This window comes from Macaca thibetana, chromosome 5, assembly GCF_024542745.1.
Source record: "Macaca thibetana thibetana isolate TM-01 chromosome 5, ASM2454274v1, whole genome shotgun sequence".
NCBI lineage: Eukaryota > Metazoa > Chordata > Mammalia > Primates > Cercopithecidae > Macaca > Macaca thibetana.
The window spans coordinates 184,996,334-185,016,521 of NC_065582.1; the positions used below are offsets into that span (position 1 = coordinate 184,996,334).

General features: G+C 48.1%; 2 protein-coding genes across 5 annotated transcripts in view; one reads left to right on the forward strand and one right to left on the reverse strand.

Annotated features, from left to right (window-relative positions):
- Window positions 1–13,566, reverse strand: part of TMEM175 (transmembrane protein 175) — a 34,600-nt gene extending 21,034 nt beyond the window's left edge. For all 4 annotated transcript variants that reach the window (XM_050790728.1, XM_050790730.1, XM_050790727.1 and 1 more), the window contains exon 1: window positions 13,466–13,566. The gene's annotated coding sequence lies outside the window, so the exon portion shown is untranslated. The remainder of the gene's footprint in view (window positions 1–13,465) is intronic.
- Window positions 13,567–13,615: 49 nt separating this feature from the next.
- GAK (cyclin G associated kinase) overlaps window positions 13,616–20,188 on the forward strand; it is an 86,050-nt gene continuing 79,477 nt past the window's right edge. The window contains exon 1 of the mRNA XM_050790721.1: window positions 13,616–13,963. Coding sequence (XP_050646678.1) covers window positions 13,819–13,963 — 145 coding nt within the window. The 5' untranslated portion in view covers window positions 13,616–13,818. The remainder of the gene's footprint in view (window positions 13,964–20,188) is intronic.

Consider the following 20,188-nt stretch of genomic DNA (forward strand, 5'->3'; position numbering starts at 1 on the left):
AATTAATTTTTTTGAGACAGAGTCTCGCTCTGTCGCCCAGGCTGGAGTGCACTGGCACGATCGCAGCTCGCTGCAACCTCCGCCTCCTGGGTTCAAGCGATTCTTGTGCCTCAGCCTCCCAAGCAGCTGGGATTACAGGCACCCGCCACCACGTGTGGCTAATATTTGTATTCTTAGTACAGACAGGGTTGCACCATGATTCCCAGGCTGGTCTCGAACTCCTGACTTCAAGTGATCCACCCACCTTGGCCTCCTCAAATGCTGGGATTACAGGTGTGAGCCACTGTGCCTGGCCAATTTTGCCTTTTTCAGAATGTTGTATAAACAGAATCGCACCCTACAGAGATTTTGAGCCTAGCTTCTTTCGAGATCCCTTTGTGGTGCTGGGAGTATCAGTAACACACTTCTTTGGTTGCTGTGTGGTAATTTCACTGCAGACACACCTCAGTTTGTGGATCCACTCACCAGCTGAAAAACATGTGTATTGTTTCATTTTGCACAATTATGAATAAAGCCACTGTATATAAACATTTGCACACAGGCATTTGTGTAAACATGTTTTCATGACTTTTGGGTAAATGCCTTGGAGCAGTTTTGCCGGGCCGTATCATAAGGACACGTTTACTTCATGAGAAACCGCCAGATGATTTGCCGAGGTGGCTGCACCACCTGCATTCCCACCAGCGGGGCATGAGACCTGCACTTGCTCATCTCCTCTGGTACTCGGTTTGGCACGGCTTAGAAAAACAATTCACTGGGCGTGGTGGCTCACGCCTGTAATCTCGGCACTTTGGGAGGCCAAGGCGGGCAGATCACCTGAGGTCAGGAGTTTGAGATCAGCCTGACCATGATGAAACCCCATCTCTACTAAAAATACAAAAATTAGCCAGGCGCGGTGGCTCACGCCTGTAATCCCAGCACTTTGGGAGGCCGAGGCAGGCGGATCACTTGAGGTCAGGAGTTTGAGAACAGCCTGACCAACATGGTAAAACCCCGTCTCTACTAATATAAAAATTAGCTGGGCATGGGGGCGAGTGCCTTTAGTCTCAGCTACTCTGGAGGCTGAGGCAGGAGAATTGCTTAAACCCAGGAGGCGGAGGTTGCAGTGAGCTGGGATTGTGCCACTGCACTCCAGCCTGGGCAACAGAGTGAGACTCCACAGATCACAAGGTCAGGAGTTCGAGACCAGCCTGGCCAACATGGTGAAACCTGATCTCTACTAAAAACACACACAAAAAATAGCCAGGCATGGTGGTGGGCGCTTTTAATCCCAGCTACTTGGGAAGCTGAGGCAGGAGAATTGCTTGATCCCAGAAAGTGGCGGTTGCAGTGAGCTGAGATCGTGCCACTGCACTCCGGCCTGGGCGACAGAGTAAGACTCCATCTAGGAAAAAAAAATAATAGCAATAAAAATCATAATTCAATTAATTTATTTTAGTCATTCTAATAACTTGTGTAGGGGTGTCTCATTGTGGTTTTAATTTGCTATTTCTCTACTGACTCTAGAGACTAGTCAGTCTCTACTGACTAATTTCTCTACTAACTTTCATCTGTACAGCTTTCACAGTGAAGTGTCTTAGAATCTTTGCTCGTTTACTGAGTTGTTTGTGATGTCATTGAGTTTTGAGAGTTCTTTATATTCTAGTTAAAAATCCTGCAAGATATATAATTTGGAAATATTTTCTTGCAGTCTGTGGCTTGTCTTTTCACTCTCTTACCAGTCTTTAGGAGAAAAGAAGTTCTGAATTTTGGCTGGGTGCAGTGGCTCACACCTGTAATCCCAGCATTTTGGGAGGCAGAGGCAGGTGGATCACCTGAGGTGAGCAGGGTTTGAGACCAGCCTGGCCAACATGGCAAAACCCCATCTCTACTAAAAATACAAAAATTAGCTGGACGTGGTGGTGTGTGCCTGTAGTCCCAGCAACTCGGGAGGCTGAAGCAAGAGAGTCACTTGAATTTGGGAGGCGAAGGTTGCGGTGAGCTGAGATCACACCACTGTACTCCATCCTGGGTGACAGAATGAGACTCTGTCTCAAAAAGAAAAAAAAAATAGAAAATTCAAGGAACCTATAATGGCCAAAATAATCTTGAAAAAGAACAAAATTGGGAGCACTCACACTTCCTGATTTCAAAACTTAGTACAAAGTTACAGCAGTCAAGACAGCATAAAGACATAGACCAATGGAATATAGTTCAGAAATAAACCCCCACGTTTATGGTTAACTGATTTTGACAAGGATGCCAAGACCACTCAATGGGAAAAGAAAAGTATTTTTCACAAATGGTGTTGGGACAACTGAATATCCACATGCAAATGAATGAATTTGGACTCAACCTAATACACATACAAAAATTAACTTGCAATGGATCAATGACATAAATGTAAGAGTTAAAACTCCATCCTGGCTAACACGGTGAAACCCCATCTCTACTAAAAATACAAAAAAACTAGCCGGGCGAGGTGGCGGGCGCCTGTAGTCCCAGCTACTCGGGAGGCTGAGGCAGGAGAATGGCATAAACCTGGGAGACGGAGCTTGCAGTGAGCTGAGATCCGGCCACTGTACTCCAGCCTGGGTGACAGAGCGAGACTCCGTCTCAAAAAAAAAAAAAAAAAAAAAAAGAGTTAAAACTACAAAACTCTTACAAGATAATGCTGGAGAAAATCATTTCATGACATTGAGCTTGACAAAATATTCTTTTTTTTTTTCCTCCTTTTTTATAAAAACGTGGGGTCTATGTGGTCCAGGCTGGGCTCAAGCGATTCTCCTGCCTCGGCCTCCCAAGTAGCTGGGATTATAGACATGAGCCACCACGCCTGGCCAAAATTGACTTTTTCTTTAAGCCGTTTTTTTTTTTTTTTTTGAGAGGGAGTCTCACTCTGTAGCCCAGGCTGGAGTGCAGTGGCCGGATCTCAGCTCACTGCAAGCTCCGCCTCCCGGGTTCACGCCATTCTCCGGCCTCAGCCTCCCGAGTAGCTGGGACTACAGGCGCCCGTCACCTCGCCCGGCTATTTTTTTGTATTTCTTAGTAGAGACGGGGTTTCACCGTGTTAGCCAGGATGGTCTCGATCTCCTGACCTCGTGATCCACCCATCTCGGCCTCCCAAAGTGCTGGGATTACAGGCTTGAGCCACCGCGCCCGGCCTAAGCCGTTTTAGGTTTATAGAAAAACTGAGCAGAGGCCAGGCATGGTGGCTCACCTCTGTAATCCCAGTACTTTGGGAGGCCAAGGTGGGCAGATCACCTGATGTCAGGAGTTCAAGACCAGCCTGGCCAGCATGAAACCCCACCTCTACTAAAAATACAAAACTTAGCTGGGTGTGGTGGTATGCATCTGTAATTCCAGCTACTTGGGAGTTTGAGGCAGGAGTACTGCTTGAACCAGGGAGGCAGACGCTGCAGTGAGCCGAGATTACGCCACGGCATTCCGGCCTGAGTGACAGAGTGAGACTCCGTCTCAAGAAAAAAAAGAAAAATTGAGCAGCAAGTAGAGTTTCACTCTTATTGCCCAGGCTGGAGTGCAATGGCACGATCTCGGCTCACTGCAACCTCCGCCTCCCGGGTTCAAATGATTCTCCTGCGTCAGCCTCCCGAGTAGCTGGGATTACAGGTGACTGTGCCATAATGCCCAGCTAATTTTTGTATGTTTAGTAGAGATGGGGTTTCACCATATTGGCCAGGATGGTCTTGAACTCTTGACCTTGTGATCTGCCCACCTCGGCCTCCCAAAGTGTTGGGATTACAGGCATGAGCCACCGCACCTGGCCCAGAGTTCTTTTATACACCTTCACATCCCCCCTTCCCCTTTCTCCTATTATTATTATTTTGAGACGGAGTCTCACTCTGTCACCCAGGCTGGAGTGCAGTGGCACAATCTTGGCTCACTGCAACCTCCGACTCCTGGGTTCAAGCGATTCTCCTGCCTCAGCCTCCTGAGTAAATGGGATTACAGGCACACAGCACCATGTCCGGCTAATTTTTGTATTTTTAGTAAAGACGGGGTTTCACCATGTTGGTCAGGCTGGTCTCGAACTCCTGACCTCGTGATCCGCCCACCTTGGCCTCCCAAAATGCTGGGATTACAGGTGTGAGCCACTGTCACCGGCCTCCCTTTCTCCTATTATTAACATCTTACATTACTGTAGCACATTTGACACAATTGACAAGCGAATATTCACACATTACAATTAACCTAAGTCCATAGTTTACATTAGGCTTCACTCTGTGCTGTATTCTATGGGTTTTGACAAATGGAAAATGACTTGTTTTCACCAAAACAGTATCACACAGAATAGTTTAAATACCCTAAAAATCTCTGGTACTCCACCCTCCCTCTTTCTTCCTGAACCCCTAGCAACTACGGTTTTTTTTTTTTTTTTGAGATCGAGTTTCACTCTTGTTGCCCAGGCTGGAGTGCAATGGTGTGATCTCGGCTCACTGCAACCTCCAACTCCCAGGTTCAAGTGATTCTCCTGTCTCAGCATCCTGAGTAGCTGGGATTACAGGCATGTGCCACCATGCCCAGCTAATTTTGTATTTTTAGTAAAGGTGGGGCTTCAACATGTTGGCCAGGCTGGTCTCGAACTCCAGACCTCAGTTGATCCATCCACCTTGGCCTCTGAAAGTGCTGGGATTACAGGTGTGAGCCACTGCGCCCGGCCTACTGCTCTTTTTACTGTCGTCACAATTTTGCCTTTTTCAGAATGTTCTATAGTTAGAATCATACAGTATGGAACCTTTTCAGATTGGCTTCTTTCATTGAGCAATATGCATTTAAGGTTCCTTCAAGTCTTGTTGTTGCTTGATAGCTTATCTTTTTATTATTGAATGACAGCCTATATTATGGATTTATCAGTTTATTTATTCACTGATTGCTCGCATGGACCATTTTCAACAGTGTATTATATAGTTCTTCATATTGATGAAATCCAGTTTATCTGTTTCCTTTATGGATAATGCTTTTGGGGTCATGGCTAAAAATCTCACAGAACATTTCATAGATTTTCTTTTTTTTTTTTTTTTTTTTTTTTTTTTTTTTTTTTTTGAGACGGAGTCTCGCTCTGTCCCCCAGGCTGGAGTGCAGTGGCCGGATCTCAGCTCACTGCAAGCTCCGCCTCCTGGGTTTACGCCATTCTCCTGCCTCAGCCTCCCAAGTAGCTGGGACTACAGGCGCCTACCACCTCGCCCGGCTGGTTTTTTGTATTTTTTAGTAGAGACGGGGTTTCACCATGTTAGCCAGGATGGTCTCGATCTCCTGACCTCGTGATCCACCCGTCTCGGCCTCCCAAAGTGCTGGGATTACAGGCTTGAGCCACCGCGCCCGGCCCATTTCATAGATTTTCTTCCGTAAGTTTTACAGTTGTAGATCTCACATTTAGATTTATGATTTTGAGTTAATTTTTATGTATAATGCTAGGTATGGATTAAGTTTCCTTTTTTTTTTTTTTTTTTTTTTTTGAGGTGGAGTCTCACTCTACTGCTCAGGCTGGAGTGCAGTGACACCATCCCAGCTCACTGCAACCTCCGCCTCCTGGGTTTAAGCAATTCTGCTGCCTCAGCCTCCTGAGTAGCTGGGATTACAGGCACTCACCCCCACGCCCAGCTGATTTTTGTATTTTTAGTAGAGATGGGGTTTCACCACGTTGGTCAGGCTGGTCTCGAACTCCTGACCTCAAATGATCTGCCCACCTCGGCCTCCCAAAGTGCTGGGATTACAGGCGTGAGCCACTGCACCCGGCCCAAGGTTTCTTTTTCTCAACACATGAATATCCAATTTTTCCACCATCATTTGTTGAAACAATTACAACAAATTGCACCTTTTATAAAGGTGCAAAACAATGAACTACTTTTGCACCTTTATAAAAAATCAGTTGACCATAGACACCTGTGGGCCAATTTCTGGACTCTTCTATTTACCTACTTAGCTATCTTTATATCAACTCCACACTGTTGCCCAGGCTAGCTTCAAACTCCCAGGCTCAAGGGATCCTCCCGCCTCAACCTGCTGAGTTGCTGTGACTACAGGCACATACCTCTACACCCAGCCACCACAGTTTTGATTACTGTGGCTTCAAGGGTTTAAATTAGGTAACGCAAATCATACAATTTTGTCTTGACTTGTTCAAACTTGTATTGGCTATTCTCGCTCCTTTGCAGAGCCAAGTAAATTTTAGAATCTATGTGTCAAATTCTCGTAGTCTGCTGGGAATTTGACTGGTTTACATTGAATCTACAGGTCAATTTGAGAACTGCACTGTTGAATCTCCCAGTTTATGAGTATGGCATATCTCTCCATTGATTATGGGCTTTAATTTCTCTCAGCAATTTTTTGTAGTTTTCAGCATATAAGTCTTGCACATCTTCTTTCACATTTATCCCAAGTATTTCAGACTTTTTGATGCTATTGTAAATGTCTCTAATTTCAACTTCCAATATTTATTGCTAGTATGTAGAAATAGAATTGATTTTTGCATATTTATCTTGTATCCTGCAACCCTGCTAAACTCACGAGTAGCTCTTTTTATAGATTCTGATTTTTTTTCTTTTTTTTAGAGACCGAGTCTCTGTTGTCCAGGGTGGAGTTGCAGTGGTGCGATTTCAGCTCACTGCAACCTCCACCTCCAAGGTTCAAGTGATTCTCCTGCCTCAGCCTCCAGAGTAGCTGGGATTATAGGCATGTGCCACCACGCCCAGCTAATTTTTGTGTTTTTAGTAGAGACGGGGTTTCACCGTGTTGGCCAGGCTGATCTCAAACTCCTGACCTCAGGTGACCTGCCTGCCTCGGCCTCCCAAAGCGCTGGAATTATAGATGTGAGCCACTGTGCCTGGCCCCGGCCCTCTTTTTCTTGCCTCATCACATTGGCTAGAATTTCTAGTACAATGTTGAACAGAAGTGGTAAGATCAGACAGCCAGCCTTGGCTTGTTCCTGGTCTTAGGGGGAAAACATTCAGTCTTTTATTATTTCGTATGATGCTAGCTACAGGTTGTTTACAGACGCCCTTACTGGGTTGAGGAAGTTTCATTTTACTCCCAGTTTGCTGAATTTTGTTTTTTTTAAAAATCAGTAATGGATGTTGGGTTCTGTCAAATGCTTCTCTGTATCTATTGAGATGATCCATTTTATTTTTTCATTCTCAAGAGTGTGAATTACATTGATACACTTTCAAATGCTAAGCCAACTTTGCCCTCTTGGGATATCCCACTTGGTCATGGTATATTATCCTTTCTGTATATAGTGTTGGATTCAATTTGCTAATCAACGTTTTAAATGCATCTTCGTGTCTATGTTCACAAGAGATATTATCCTGTAGTTTTCTAGTAATGTCTTTGTGGAGTTCTGGTATCAGAATAATGCTGTTAGGAAACATGAGTTGGGAAATAATTCCTTCCTTCAACTTTCTGAGTTTGTATAGAACTGGTATTATTTCTTCCTTCAGTGTTTAGTAGAATTCCCAGTAAAGCTATCTAAGTTTGGAGTCTTTTTTTGAGATCGAGTTTTGCTCTTGTTGTCCAGGTTGGAGTGCAATGGCACAGTCTCAGCTTACTGCAACCTCTACGTCCTGGGTCCAAGTGGTTCTCCTGACTCAGCCTCCCAAGTAGCGGGGATTACAGGCACCTACCACCATGCCGGGTAATTTTTGTATTTTTAGTAGAAATGAGGTTTCACCATGTTGGCCAGGCTGGTCTTGAACTCCTGACCTCAGGTGATCCACCTGCCTCAGCCTCCCAAAGTGCTGGGATTACAGGCATGAGCTACTGTGCCCAGCCAAGTCTGGAGTCTTCTTTAAGGGAAGATTTATCAACTATAAATTCAATACTTTAATAGACATAGAGCTATTTAGGTTGTCTATTTCCTTCTTTTTAAAAAGCATTTAAATTTTTATTTTTTGTAGGTATATAGTAGGTGTATATATTCATGGGGTACATGTTCTGATACAAGCATGCAATGTGTAATAATCACATCATGAAGAATGGGGTACTCATCCCCTCAAAAAAAAAAAAAATAAAGATGGTTAGATACCACAAAGTATGTTGCAAGGCCTTAACTGTATGCACGTCAGGGCCTCTTTCATCGTTTCATATAATACATTTTCTTTTGCGACAAAGTCCCACTCTGTCGCCAGATTGGAGTGCAGTGGCTCAATCTCGGCCCACTGCAACCTCCGACTCCCTGGTTCAAGTGATTCTCCTCCCTCAGCCTCCCAAGTAGCTGGGATTTCAGGCAGACGCCACCATGCACAGCTAATTTTTGTGTGTGTTTTTTTTTTAGTAGAGACGGCGTTTCACCATCTTGGCCAGGATGGTCTCAATCTCCTGACCTTGTGATCCACCTGCCTTGGCCTCCCAAAGTGCTGGGATTACAGGCATGAGCCACTGTGCCCGGCCCAACACAATTTCTTCTTAAATGAGCTTAAGTGGTTTATGCTTTCCAGGAATTTGTTCATTTAGTGTAAGCTGCTGAATTTGTTGGCCTAAAGTTCTTAATAATAGTCCCTGATTATCCTTTCAGTAGTGATGTCATCTCTCATTCCTCATATTGGTAATTCGTGTCTTGTCTTTTTCTTGTTCAATCTGGCCAAAGATTTTTCAATTTTATTAATCTCAAAGAATCAGCTTTTGGTTTCCCTGATTTTCTTTATTGCTTTTGTTATCTATTTTTTTGAATTCCACTCTGATACTTATTATCTGCCTTCTTATATTCACTTTGGGTTTCACTTCCTCTTACTTTTCTATTTTTTGTGTGTGTGTGTGACAGAGTCTCAGCTTGCTGCAATCTCCACCTCCCGGGTTCAAGTGATTCTCCTGCCTCAGGCTTCCAAGTAGCCGGAACTACAGGCGTGCACTGCCACACCCAGCTAATTTTTGTGTTTTTAGTACAGATGGGGTTTCACCATGTTGGCCAGGCTGGTCTCAGACTTCCGACCTCAGGTGATCGGCCCACCTTGGCCTGCCAAAGTGAGCCACCGTGCCCGGCCTACTTTTCTAGTTTCTTAAGGTGACTGCTGAGGTCACTGATTTGAGATCTATCTTTTAATACTGTTTTAGCTGCATCCCACCAGTTTTAAATGCTGCATTTTCATTTTCATCCTGTTCAAAATACTTTCTAATTTCCTTTTTGATTTCTTCTTTGAACCATGAGTTATTTATTTATCTATTTATTTATTTATTTTTATTTATCTTTTTTTTTTCTGAGACGGAGTCTCGCTCTGTCGCCCTGGCTGGGGTGCAGTGGCTGGATCTCAGCTCACTGCAAGCTCCGCCTCTCGGGTTTACGTCATTCTCCTGCTTCAGCCTCCCGAGTAGCTGGGACTACAGGCGACCGCCACCTCACCTGGCTAGTTTTTTTTTTGTATTTTTTTTAGTAGAGACGGGGTTTCACTGTGTTAGCCAGGATGGTCTCGATCTCCTGACCTCGTGATCCCGCCATCTCGGCCTCCCAAAGTGCTGGGATTACAGGCTTGAGCCACCGCGCCTGGCCTATTTATTTATTTTGAGACGGAGTCTCGCTCTGTCGCCCAGGCTGGAGTGCAGTAGGGCGATCTCGGCTCACTGCAAGCTCCGCCTCCAGGGTTCACGCCATTCTCCTGCCTCAGCCTCCCAAGTAGCTGGGACTACAGGCGCCCACCGCCACACCAGGCTAATTTTTTGCATTTTTAGTAGAGATGGGGTTTCACCGTGTTAGCCAGGATGGTCTCGATCTCCTGACCTTGTGATCCACCTGCCTCGGCCTCCCAAAGTGCTGGGATTATAGGCATGAGCCACCGCGCCTGGCTACCATGAGTTATTTAAAAATGAGTTTAAAAAATATACAAAAACCAAAAGTGAGTTATTCAGTTTCCAAATATTGAAAGGATTTTCCAATCCGTTACTAATTTCTACTTTAATATTCAATATCATTCTGGTCAGCTAACATACTTGTTTCATAGACCAGAATATGATCAGGCTCAGTTAATGTTTTAATGTACTTGAAAAATTGTGTATTCTGCTGTTATTGTGGGGATTGTTCCATAAACATTCATTAGGTCAAGTTGACTGACAGTCATGTTCAAGTCTCCTATATCCTTAGTGATTTTCTGGGTATCTATCCATTTATTCTCTATTTATTGAGAAAGAATATTCTCCAACTACATCAATCTCCAACTACAATTGTGATATTTCTCTCTCCTTGGAGCTATTAGTTTATGCTTTGTGTATTTTAGAGCTTTGTTATTAGGTGCATAAATGTTTAAGATCATCAAGTCTTTTTGATGAATTCATCCCTTCATCATTATAAAATGATCCTCTTAATCTCTTGTAATCCTCTTTGCTATGAAATTTTGGAAATCAGGTATGGGGATTAAGACTATAAATTCAGTTTTGGATATATACATGTTTATATACGTAGCGGTATCTCAGAACAAACATCCAAGAGTTTACATGAGATACGGAGACAGATATTCAGGTTAAGATGGTATTACTACAGCATCTACTTCAACGCCGATAAATAAAGGTGCTCCAGAAATATTTGTAAGATAAGTAGTCCGACTCTGGTTTCCAAAGTGATGACAAGGTTTAGAAATGTCCAGCCAATCCCAGGTAATGCCAGTGTAAGTTCATGGCCTCCAAATGAGTGCTTGAACGCTATCATGCTTTCCAGTTATTCGCTAGGTTTTTCATAATAGCTATTTTAGATCTTTTTGACACTGCTTAAATCTTGGGATTCCTACTTCCCCTCTCACTTTCAGTTGAAGCTTTTCTTTCCTCATTCCCAATGAAAACAGAAGCCATTAGAGAATTCCTTCACGTTTACTCCAATAAATACATAAGGTCACCTGCAACTGCAGCCCATTTTTCTCCCTAAGTGTTTTTCCTATGTCCAAAGCAAGTATCTCTACCTATGTTTTGGATGTCATTCCCCTCCTATGTTGTAAGAGATAGAAGATATCTCATTAAGATAGAATTATCTTATTATTCCTCTTTTTTCTGTACCAGCAAACCTTCTCTCCCTTCCATCAGCTTTAGGCTGCTCAAGAATCTCTCCTCTTAAAACATCTCATCATCCTCCTAGCTCTCTAAGCTAAGGATGCTGAATTTGTTGGCCTAAAGTTGTTCATATTCTCCTCCACAGACAAATGTCTTATCTCCACTTGCCATCTCTACCTCATCATCTCTTCATTCCTCTACTATGGTGATATGTAGCTTCCACCTCATTACTCCAGTGAAGCTATTCTTGGTGAGATCACCAGTGATCCGTTGTGAATAAATCAACATGTATCTTCCATTTCTTTTTCTACTTGACTTTTAAGCAGCATTCGACACAGCTGCATTCTCTGCCCTGCACATCCTCGTTCCTTGGCTCTGTGACAACACTCTCTTGGTTTTCTTCCTCCTTCACTGGCTGCCCTTTCTCCACAAGCTGTCTATTCTCTGAAGATTCTAACTTCTTTATGTCTAGTACGCCATCTCTGTTGGTCCTCTCTTCAGCTCCTACAGCCAACTGCCACCTCTATGTTGAGGATGCCCAGATGTCTGTCTCCAGCGGGAATCTTTCCCGATCTCTCAGTCCTTCTATTTCACAGTCCACCAGACAAATGCACTGGCTGGAAAAGCCAGAACTTGTATTGAATTTTAACCGTATCACTTGTTGACCCTGGCCAAGTAATGGCATTGTTGAGCATATTTTCTCATCCCAAAAATAAAGGGGGTTAATTATATTGCACTTTCTTCACAAAGATGTTTTAGGACCATTACAGTGAACCGTTACAGAAAAGGATGTTGCAAGCAATGAATCAGTGCATAAGCTAAGCTATTGCTACTGTTAGTTTTGTTATATGTATTTTTTTTTTTTTTTTTTTTTTTTTTTGAGACGGAGTCTCGCTCTGTCGCCCAGCCCAGGCTGGAGTGCAGTGGCGCGATCTCGGCTCACTGCAAGCTCCGCCTCCCGGGTTCACGCCATTCTCCTGCCTCAGCCTCCCGAGTAGCTGGGACTACAGGCGCCCACAACCGCGCCCGGCTAATTTTTTGTAATTTTTAGTAGAGACGGGGTTTCACCGTGGTCTCGATCTCCTGACCTTGTGATCCGCCCGCATCGGCCTCCCAAAGTGCTGGGATTACAGACGTGAGCCACCGCGCCCGGCCTATTTTTGTTATATGTATTTTTAAAGATCTCATCTGGCTACATGTAACACTTCATTCCATAAAATAGGTAAGTGTTCCAGTGAGCTCAGTCTATTATCTTTTAATGATAAAGATAACAGATGTTAGCTTCTGGGACGGCTAAGAGGCTGATTTGAGCTTTAGAATCCATTTTTGAGTTTGAGAACAAAGAACAAATAACTCTATGGAAAGGGTTGCAACCTCAAATGACTATAGGAACCAGGCAGGTAACATACGTGAGCCAATCTGGTCAGGCAAACGACTGTGTCTTACCTGGAGGGACCGCTCTAGGTAACTGGTAACACACATCATTTGGGGTCCAATATTGACAGGTTTGATTTTTCCACATAAATGATGATGATTTTTTTTTTTTTTTTTTTTGAGACGGAGTCTCAGGCTGGAGTGCAGTGGCGCCCGCCTCCTGGGTTCAAGCGATTCTCCTGCCTCAGTCTCCCGAGTAGCTGGGATTACAGGCACCTGCCACCACGCTCAGCTAATTTTTGTATTTTTAGTAGAGACAGGGTTTCACCATGTTGACGAGGCTGGTCTGAAACTCCTGACCTCAGGTGATCCGCCCGCCTCGGCCTCCCAAAGTACCGGGATTACAGGCGCGAGCCACAGCGCCTGGCATCGGTCTTTAAATGACAGCAACTAATTCACCTCCTGCTACCCACTCCCAACCCCCAAATACTGTGTGGGCCAAAAACTAAAAATACACTGTCTGTGAGCCATTTCCTCATTATCCTAGAAGGAACGTCACCTTTTCATCTCCAAATGGTTGGGCATTATGAACCCTTCCAAGTGGTTCATGAGGACTTGCTTTTGCCTTGGAAAATGTCAGGGTGCGAACGAACCTTGAGGGTCACAGGGCAGTCTGTGCAGTGTTGTGGTTGCCCAGGACGAAGGTTTTCTAGCCCACAGCTCCCACTATTGGTCACTCTCCCACTATTGGTCACTCTCCCGCCCAGACCCTGGCCTTCTCCTCGGAAGACAAGGCAGTGCAGCAGCGTTTCCCTTGCAAACTGCTTGCCTGGCTGCTGGGAGGGGGCTGCCAAGCTTAGTCGCTAAGCGTCACAGGAAACTCCGACCTCCATGAGACAAAAAGCAAGTATTTATTGATAGCTTAACGCACGCTAACTCCTTGCTCCTTAGCCAACTGAGAGAAAAATTCGCGAACCCATTCGCAAACGCGGCGCTAACGGCAAACGGGAGGCTGACTCCACCCAAAGGTAGGCGAAGCGCTTAAATCGAAGACACATGAGAAGGAGCCTCCCACAAAACAGACCATGTGGGGAACGGTACCGGGAGTTGGGCTGGGGCGCTGAACTACCTGGGCGGGAATCGCCGCGGCGACCGCTCCGCGCGGTTCCTCTGGAGTCAGCCCTGCCGGGAGCTTGATAACCGGAAGTTCGTCACAAGCCCGGCGACGCCGCGCACGCGCTGTCTCCGTCAGACCTCCGCGCCGGAGCGCGCAGCCAGGAAGCGAGGCCGCGGCGAAGGGGACGGGGCTGGGCCCTGACGCCGCCTGACGCGACGCGTCCTCACGCGCGAGTACGTCACGGCGTCGGGGCGGAAGATGGTGCAGCTCCGGGCCGGCGGTTACTGAGCTGACCCGGACGGCGAGGGAGCGGGAGCCCGAGCCCGACCACTCCGGCTGCCGCGGGGTGCGGCGCAGCCACCGCCATGTCGCTGCTGCAGTCGGCGCTCGACTTCTTGGCCGGTCCAGGCTCCCTGGGCGGTGCTTCCGGCCGCGACCAGAGTGATTTCGTGGGGCAGACGGTGGAACTGGGCGAGCTGCGGCTGCGGGTGCGGCGGGTCCTGGCCGAAGGTGAGGCCCCGGGTCGGCAGCGCGGGTGCGGCCGCGGAGTGTTGTCTCCGGGACGCTGGAGGCAGCGTCAGCTTGGAGTGGAAGGGCGTGGGTTAGGGGTCCCAGCGTGGGTTGTGGGTCAGGGTCGGCCAGGGGAGGGTCTCTGCCGAGGGCGTGGGTCAGGGCCAGGCGAGGGTCACAGTGGGGGGCCCCGTAGGTCAGTGCCTGCTGGCGGTGATTGCGGAGGGCGAGGCTGGGGTCGGGGTACTTTCTTGTGATAGGAGTAGGGTCAAGTTGGAGCAAGGCCTGGGGCTTGGGGAACCTCCCAGGGTGGGTGGGCGAAGATGTTAGGGTGAGGTGGGGGATGGTGGCAGGCAGGGAGCTTGGGTGGGAGCCTACAGCGGAGGCTGAGGGAGGGTGCTGGAAGGCCGACAGCTGGAGTCAGAAGGTGAGCGGTGCAGGAGGGGGTTTAAGCCTTGGTCTTTTGCCGGACATCTAGGGTTATTGAGCAGGCAGGGACAGGACTGGACTTTGGAGGTTAGGGCTCATTCTTCTACAGTTCAGGGAACTTGACAGTAGGTGGATGCACACGTGTTGCAGGTAGTTGCGGTCGTAGCCTGGGGGGTGGGGGGTTGGCTGAGGGTAGACAGAGCTCTGTCTAGTGATCCCCGTTCCTCTTCTTAACACCTCAGTGTTTCTCTTCCCGGTGAACATCTACTCGTGTGATTCTGTGTGTGGTACAGGAAACAGAGCCAGTAGTTGCGACCTATATAGAATTTGCAGAGTGGACAGGTCACTCGGCTTAAGTCCTCTTGAGTCAGTCTTGAGTCAGTTTTGTCTCTGCCTGCCATTTCTAGCTGCCTGAACGTCCTCTCCGTTCACACGGAATCGATCTCCAGTGTCAGTGAGTCCCCTTCTCTCTTGTGGATTTTCCTTCCGTTTTTTGTCCAGTGGTGCCTGTAGGTGTGTCACGTTTCACTGGCTGTGAAGTTTGTTGGCTAAACATGGTTGACTTCGGTGCGGAAGCGTGACTCTATTCTGCTGTATTGGCACAGGGCAAGGGAGGGAAGTGACACAAAAGCCCTCACCCTCACCAGCTCCGTGGTACCTCTCAGGGCTGGAGGGTTAGCCTGTCCTGGTGCCTGCCCTGTGACCAGATGGGAAACTATCCCAGACTTCTGATTATCACAGAAGGTCTGCGGAGACATTTTGACTGCAGCGTTGTCACACACTGTCTCCGTTGTGGTCAAAACCAAACAGATTTTGGGTACAATTTGGTCAGCTCCAAGCTCTTCTTTCAGAGGTGGGGGCTGAAGTGTGATCCTCTTTCACATCTTCTGTTAGAAACAGATTTCTCTCAGATCAGCTCATTTATTCTGAAAATACTAGGTGGTTATCTTCATTCTTTAAGAAATTCATAGCGGACAGGACTTGGTTTCTGGAACCTCAGACCGGTGCTCAAGCGGTGGAGAGACAGAGGCAGCATAGGGACGGATCCTTGGCGGTGGGATCCTTGGGGTGGTACACACAGTATGAGCTCTGCGAAGGAGTCAAGCAGAAGATGGCACGGATCAGGGTTTGAGGGATGGAGAATGCACCCTCACTGGGGCCCGGAGAGGAAGATTCATGTAAAGAAAGAAGCCTGTGGGTCACTTAGCACCCAGGAAGAAGAACAAGGAAATGTGGGCGGCCGCTGAGGTTGTGCAAAGGAACTTGTTTCCCTTTGCTATCTAGGCGAGTCAGGAGATAAAAATAACCAATGCAATTAGGAGCTGTAGATTTCCTCCTTGTGAGCTTAATAGGTGGCCTGCAGCCTCCTAAGTTCTTTGAAGTCTCTTTGAACTGAAACAGGGTGTGAAAGCTGAATTAAGTATTTTGTATAAACATACTTAAACAAGTTTTGTCTGGACAGCAACCTTAGAACATAGGCTATGGGAGTTCAGGCTGTCTTGTGTAAACATGGCGATGGCCCGTGATCTGAACCCTTGAGTATGGATGTTTATGATTCCAGAATTTTTCAGGTTTCAGAATGATCATTGCGGCATATAACCTGTATATCATGGGATGTTCCCAGAGAACTTGGGAAAGTATTCTGTAATTGAATACATTAATGTTTCTGTAATTAAATGACAATATTCTCACTGTGGGATAAAGTCTGCGATTAGCTCCGTTATCAGTTCATGTCAGGTTTTATCCCAAATGAGGTTATGATAGACTAGGATTTGCTGTCAAGTGAGTTAGGAAAAAACGGTTTTCTTAGCTTTTAGGAATTTGGACTTGTGGTGTGAATGGGTTTTTAGGTAGAACTGTGGAACCAGATAGCTTTCAAATTTCTTCAAATTTGTTCTGTCATCTTCCTTTTTTTTTTTCTTTAAGAGACAAGGTCTTGCTGTTACTCAGGATGGATTTGAACTGGGCTCTGGATCTTCCTGCCTCGGCCTCCCAAGTGGCTGGGATTACAGGCATGTGCCATTTCCCACCTGGCTAGTCTTCACTTTTTTAAAAGGCAGATTATCAGGAGCACCAACCGTGTCAGAGATGCCCAGGGCAGGTGTATGCTGTGTGTTCTTTGTTTTGGGTTCTGCGTGCCGTTGCTTTTGAAATGGAGCCTGCCGTGCCCTGACTGCAGGGAAATCCACCTTCCCTGTATGGCTGATTTGAGCTCAGTGTTACTGCTAGTGAGGTAAATTGAGGCAGAAAATGAAAACGATGCTGCACAGTTGTCGTGTGGTTTAAGCGTGACTCGCCTCGTGCGTTTGGTTGGGTGTTGCATGTAATTTCTGCCAGCCAGCAGCCCTTGTGTGCCATGCTCAGTATTAGCTGAGTGACTGGGCCCGCTCAGGAGCCTTGGGGGTCAAGCTCTGGCCTAAGGAATGGGGAGGGCACAGCCTACTCGCACCCCCAGGGCCACTTGTTTGTGATCCTGGCTTTCCACCCTTCTTCCTCTTTGACATGGCTTTTGGAGGCTTCCTCCCTTCACTTATGTAGAATTCTGGACTGGGTAAGGGCACTGGGAATATTTAGTACTGACAGTTGCAGAATTGTGTGGTACAGACAAGACTCTTGGCCGCACGTTTCAGAAACCCTCCCAGGTCGGCTCAGTGGCGGGGAGGCCCCATGTTTCCAAGGTGGGCTCGGTGGTGGGGGGAGGCCACATGCTGGCCCTGCGTGTCCTCTGCAGGGTACACTTGAGATCATTTTCTTTTATTGGAAAGAGTCTGGCTCTGTTGCCCAGGCTGAGTGCAGTGGAACGATCATGGGCCCACGTGATCCCCCGGCCTTGGCCTCCCAGAGTGCTGGTATGACAGGTATGAGCTAATGTGTCCAGTCTTAGACAGATCTTAAAAGTAGATAGACCCGGCCGGGCACAATGGCTCATGCCTGTAATCCCAGCACTTTGGAGGCAGAGGTGGGCAGATCACCTGAGGTCAGGAGTTCGAAACCAGCCTGGCCAACATTCCAAAACTCCATATCTACTAAAAATACAAAAATTAGCTGGACGTGGTGGCGTGTGCCTGTAGTCCTGCTACTCAAGAGGCTGAAGCGGGAGAATCACTTGAACCCAGGAGGCGGTGGCTGCAGTGAGCCGAGATCGCGCCATTGGACTCCAAGCCTGGGCGACAGAGCGAGACTCTATTTCAAAAAAAAAAAAATAGACCCTTAGGTTGCTGTGGCGAGCCAGCCTTGTAGCACACCCTCTTCCCACATAGGACTTGGGACTGAGGGCACCAGCCTCTGAAGCTCTGTGCTGTTCTCTTGGCCACCAAGGTTCTGTCATCCTTGCTTCTTTGTACCTCTGCTGGACCCAGAGCCTGAAGTGCGGGGGCTGCACTCACCCAGGGATGGGTGCGGGGCAGTGCAGAGCGCGGGTAACCAGGGACGGGTGCAGGGCAGTGCGGAGCGCAGGCAACCAGGGACGGTTGCGGGAGGGTGCAGAGCGCAGGTAACCAGGGAGGGGTGCGGGGCAGTGCGGAGCGCAGGCAACCAGGGACGGTTGCCGGAGGGTGCAGAGCGCAGGTAACCAGGGAGGGGTGCGGGGCGGTGCAGAGTTCAGGTAACCAGGGACGGGTGTGGGGCAGTGCAGAGCGCAGGTGAGCAGGGAGGGGTGCGGGGCAGTGCGGAGCGCAGGTAACCAGGGTCTCTGGGGCTTGGGTAGTTGGTTCTAGGTCATCAGGCCTGTGAGGCTCATATTCTGCCACGTGAGTAGCTGCCCTCTCATGGCCCTCCCTATCACAGAGTGGCTGCCCTTTCGCAGCTCTCCTCATACCCCCTTCACTTCCAGGTTGACAGCTTGATCATGAACCTTTGTCTACTTTGACTAGTTCCCAGTGTGAAATAGTAATGGTCAGAACCACCATGGCAACATTTAGGGGCTGTTAGTATTTGCCGAGCTCAGTCTGTAGTGCTTTATGTGGATTGTGTGTGCGGAGACCAGCTCTGTCGGGGAGACCCTAACCCAGCGGTGCTAGAGGAATTAAAGACACACACACAGAAATATAGAGGTGTGAAGTGGGAAATCAGGGGTCTCACAGCCTTCAGAGCTGAGAGCCCCGAACAGAGATTTACCCACGTATTTATTAACAGCAAGCCAGTCATTAGCGTTGTTTCTATAGATACTAAATTAACTAAAAGTATCCCTTATGGGAAATGAAGGGATGGGCTGAATTAAAGGAATAGGTTGGGCTAGTGAACTCCAGCAGGAGCATGTCCTTAAGGCACAGATCGCTCATGGTATTGTTTGTGGCTTAAGAATGCCTTTAAACGGTTTTCTGTCCCGGGTGGGCCAGGTGTTCCTTGCCCTCATTCTGGTAAACCCACAACCTTCCAGCGTGGGCATTATGTCCATTACGAACATGTCACAGTGCTGCAGAGATTTTGTTTATGGCCAGTTTTGGGGCCAGTTTATGGCCAGATTTTGGGGGGCTTGTTCCCAACAATGTGGTCCTCACAGTAGCCCTGGAAAGTGGGTACTGTAATTACCCCCATCTTGCAGAAGAGAAAAGTGAGATTACTTTTCTCTTCTGCAAAAAGTGAGATTAGCAAGTGACTAATTTGTGGAGATTAGTCACTTGCCAGAGGTGGAGTTGTGAAGTTGGGGCTTGGAGCCCGAGGGAGGTGTCCTTAGGGCCCTGCCCGCCCCCCGCTGGTCTGCACGTTGTGCCCTGCAGGAGATGTCTGAGCAGCTAAGGTAGCAGAGGCTGCTGGGGCGGAGTGTGACAGGCTGCGGCCGACCTAACCCTTGGCAGGAACAAGCCTGTGTTACTTCCGTGGTTTCTGTCTGTGACATACGGGGACATCACTGTCGGGGAGGACCCTCAGCTGAATTAGCCGTTCAGGGACATCACTGTCGGGGAGGACCCCCTGGGGTGAGTTAGCCGTTCAGGGAGGTCACTGTCGGGGAGGACCCCTCAGCTGAATTAGCCGTTCAGGGAGGTCACTGTCGGGGAGGACCCCCTCAGCTGAATTAGCCGTTCAGGGAGGTCACTGTCGGGGAGGACCCCCTCAGCTGAATTAGCCGTTCAGGGAGGTCACTGTCGGGGAGGACCCCTCAGCTGAATTAGCCGTTCAGGGAGGTCACTGTCGGGGAGGACCCCCTGGTAACTCAGTCACCCCCTGAGTTAGCTATTCAGGGAGGTCACTGTCGGGGGGGGTGGGTGGGGAGGAACCCCTGGGGTGAAATAGCTGTTCGGGGAGGACCCTGTCCGGGAGGACCCCCTGGGGTGAATTCGCCCTTTGGGGAGGTCACTGTGGGGAGAGGACCCCCTGGGATGAGTTAGCCGTTCAGGGAGGTCACTGTCGGGGAGGACCCCCTGGGATGAGTTAGCCGTTCAGGGAGGTCACTGTCGGGGAGGACCCCCTGGGATGAGTTAGCCGTTCAGGGAGGTCACTGTCGGGGAGGACCCCCTGGGATGAGTTAGCCGTTCAGGGAGGTCACTGTGGGGAGAGGACCCCCTGTGGTGAATTCGCCCTTTGGGGAGGTCACTGTCAGGGAGGACCCCCTGGGGTGAGTTAGCTGTTCAGGGAGGTCACTGTGGGAAAGGACCCCCTGGAGTGGGCTCACCACTGGGGGAGGTGATGGTTGGGCTGGGCCGCTCCCCATTCCTCCTGCTGCGCTCCGTGGACTCCTGGTGAGTCGCTCGTGGTTGTGTCTGCGTGGGCACGCATCCCTGTGTCCCAGTCCATCCATGCTCCTGTAACAATATCGTATGCTGGGGGCCTGTGAACCACAGACGTTGATTCCTCACG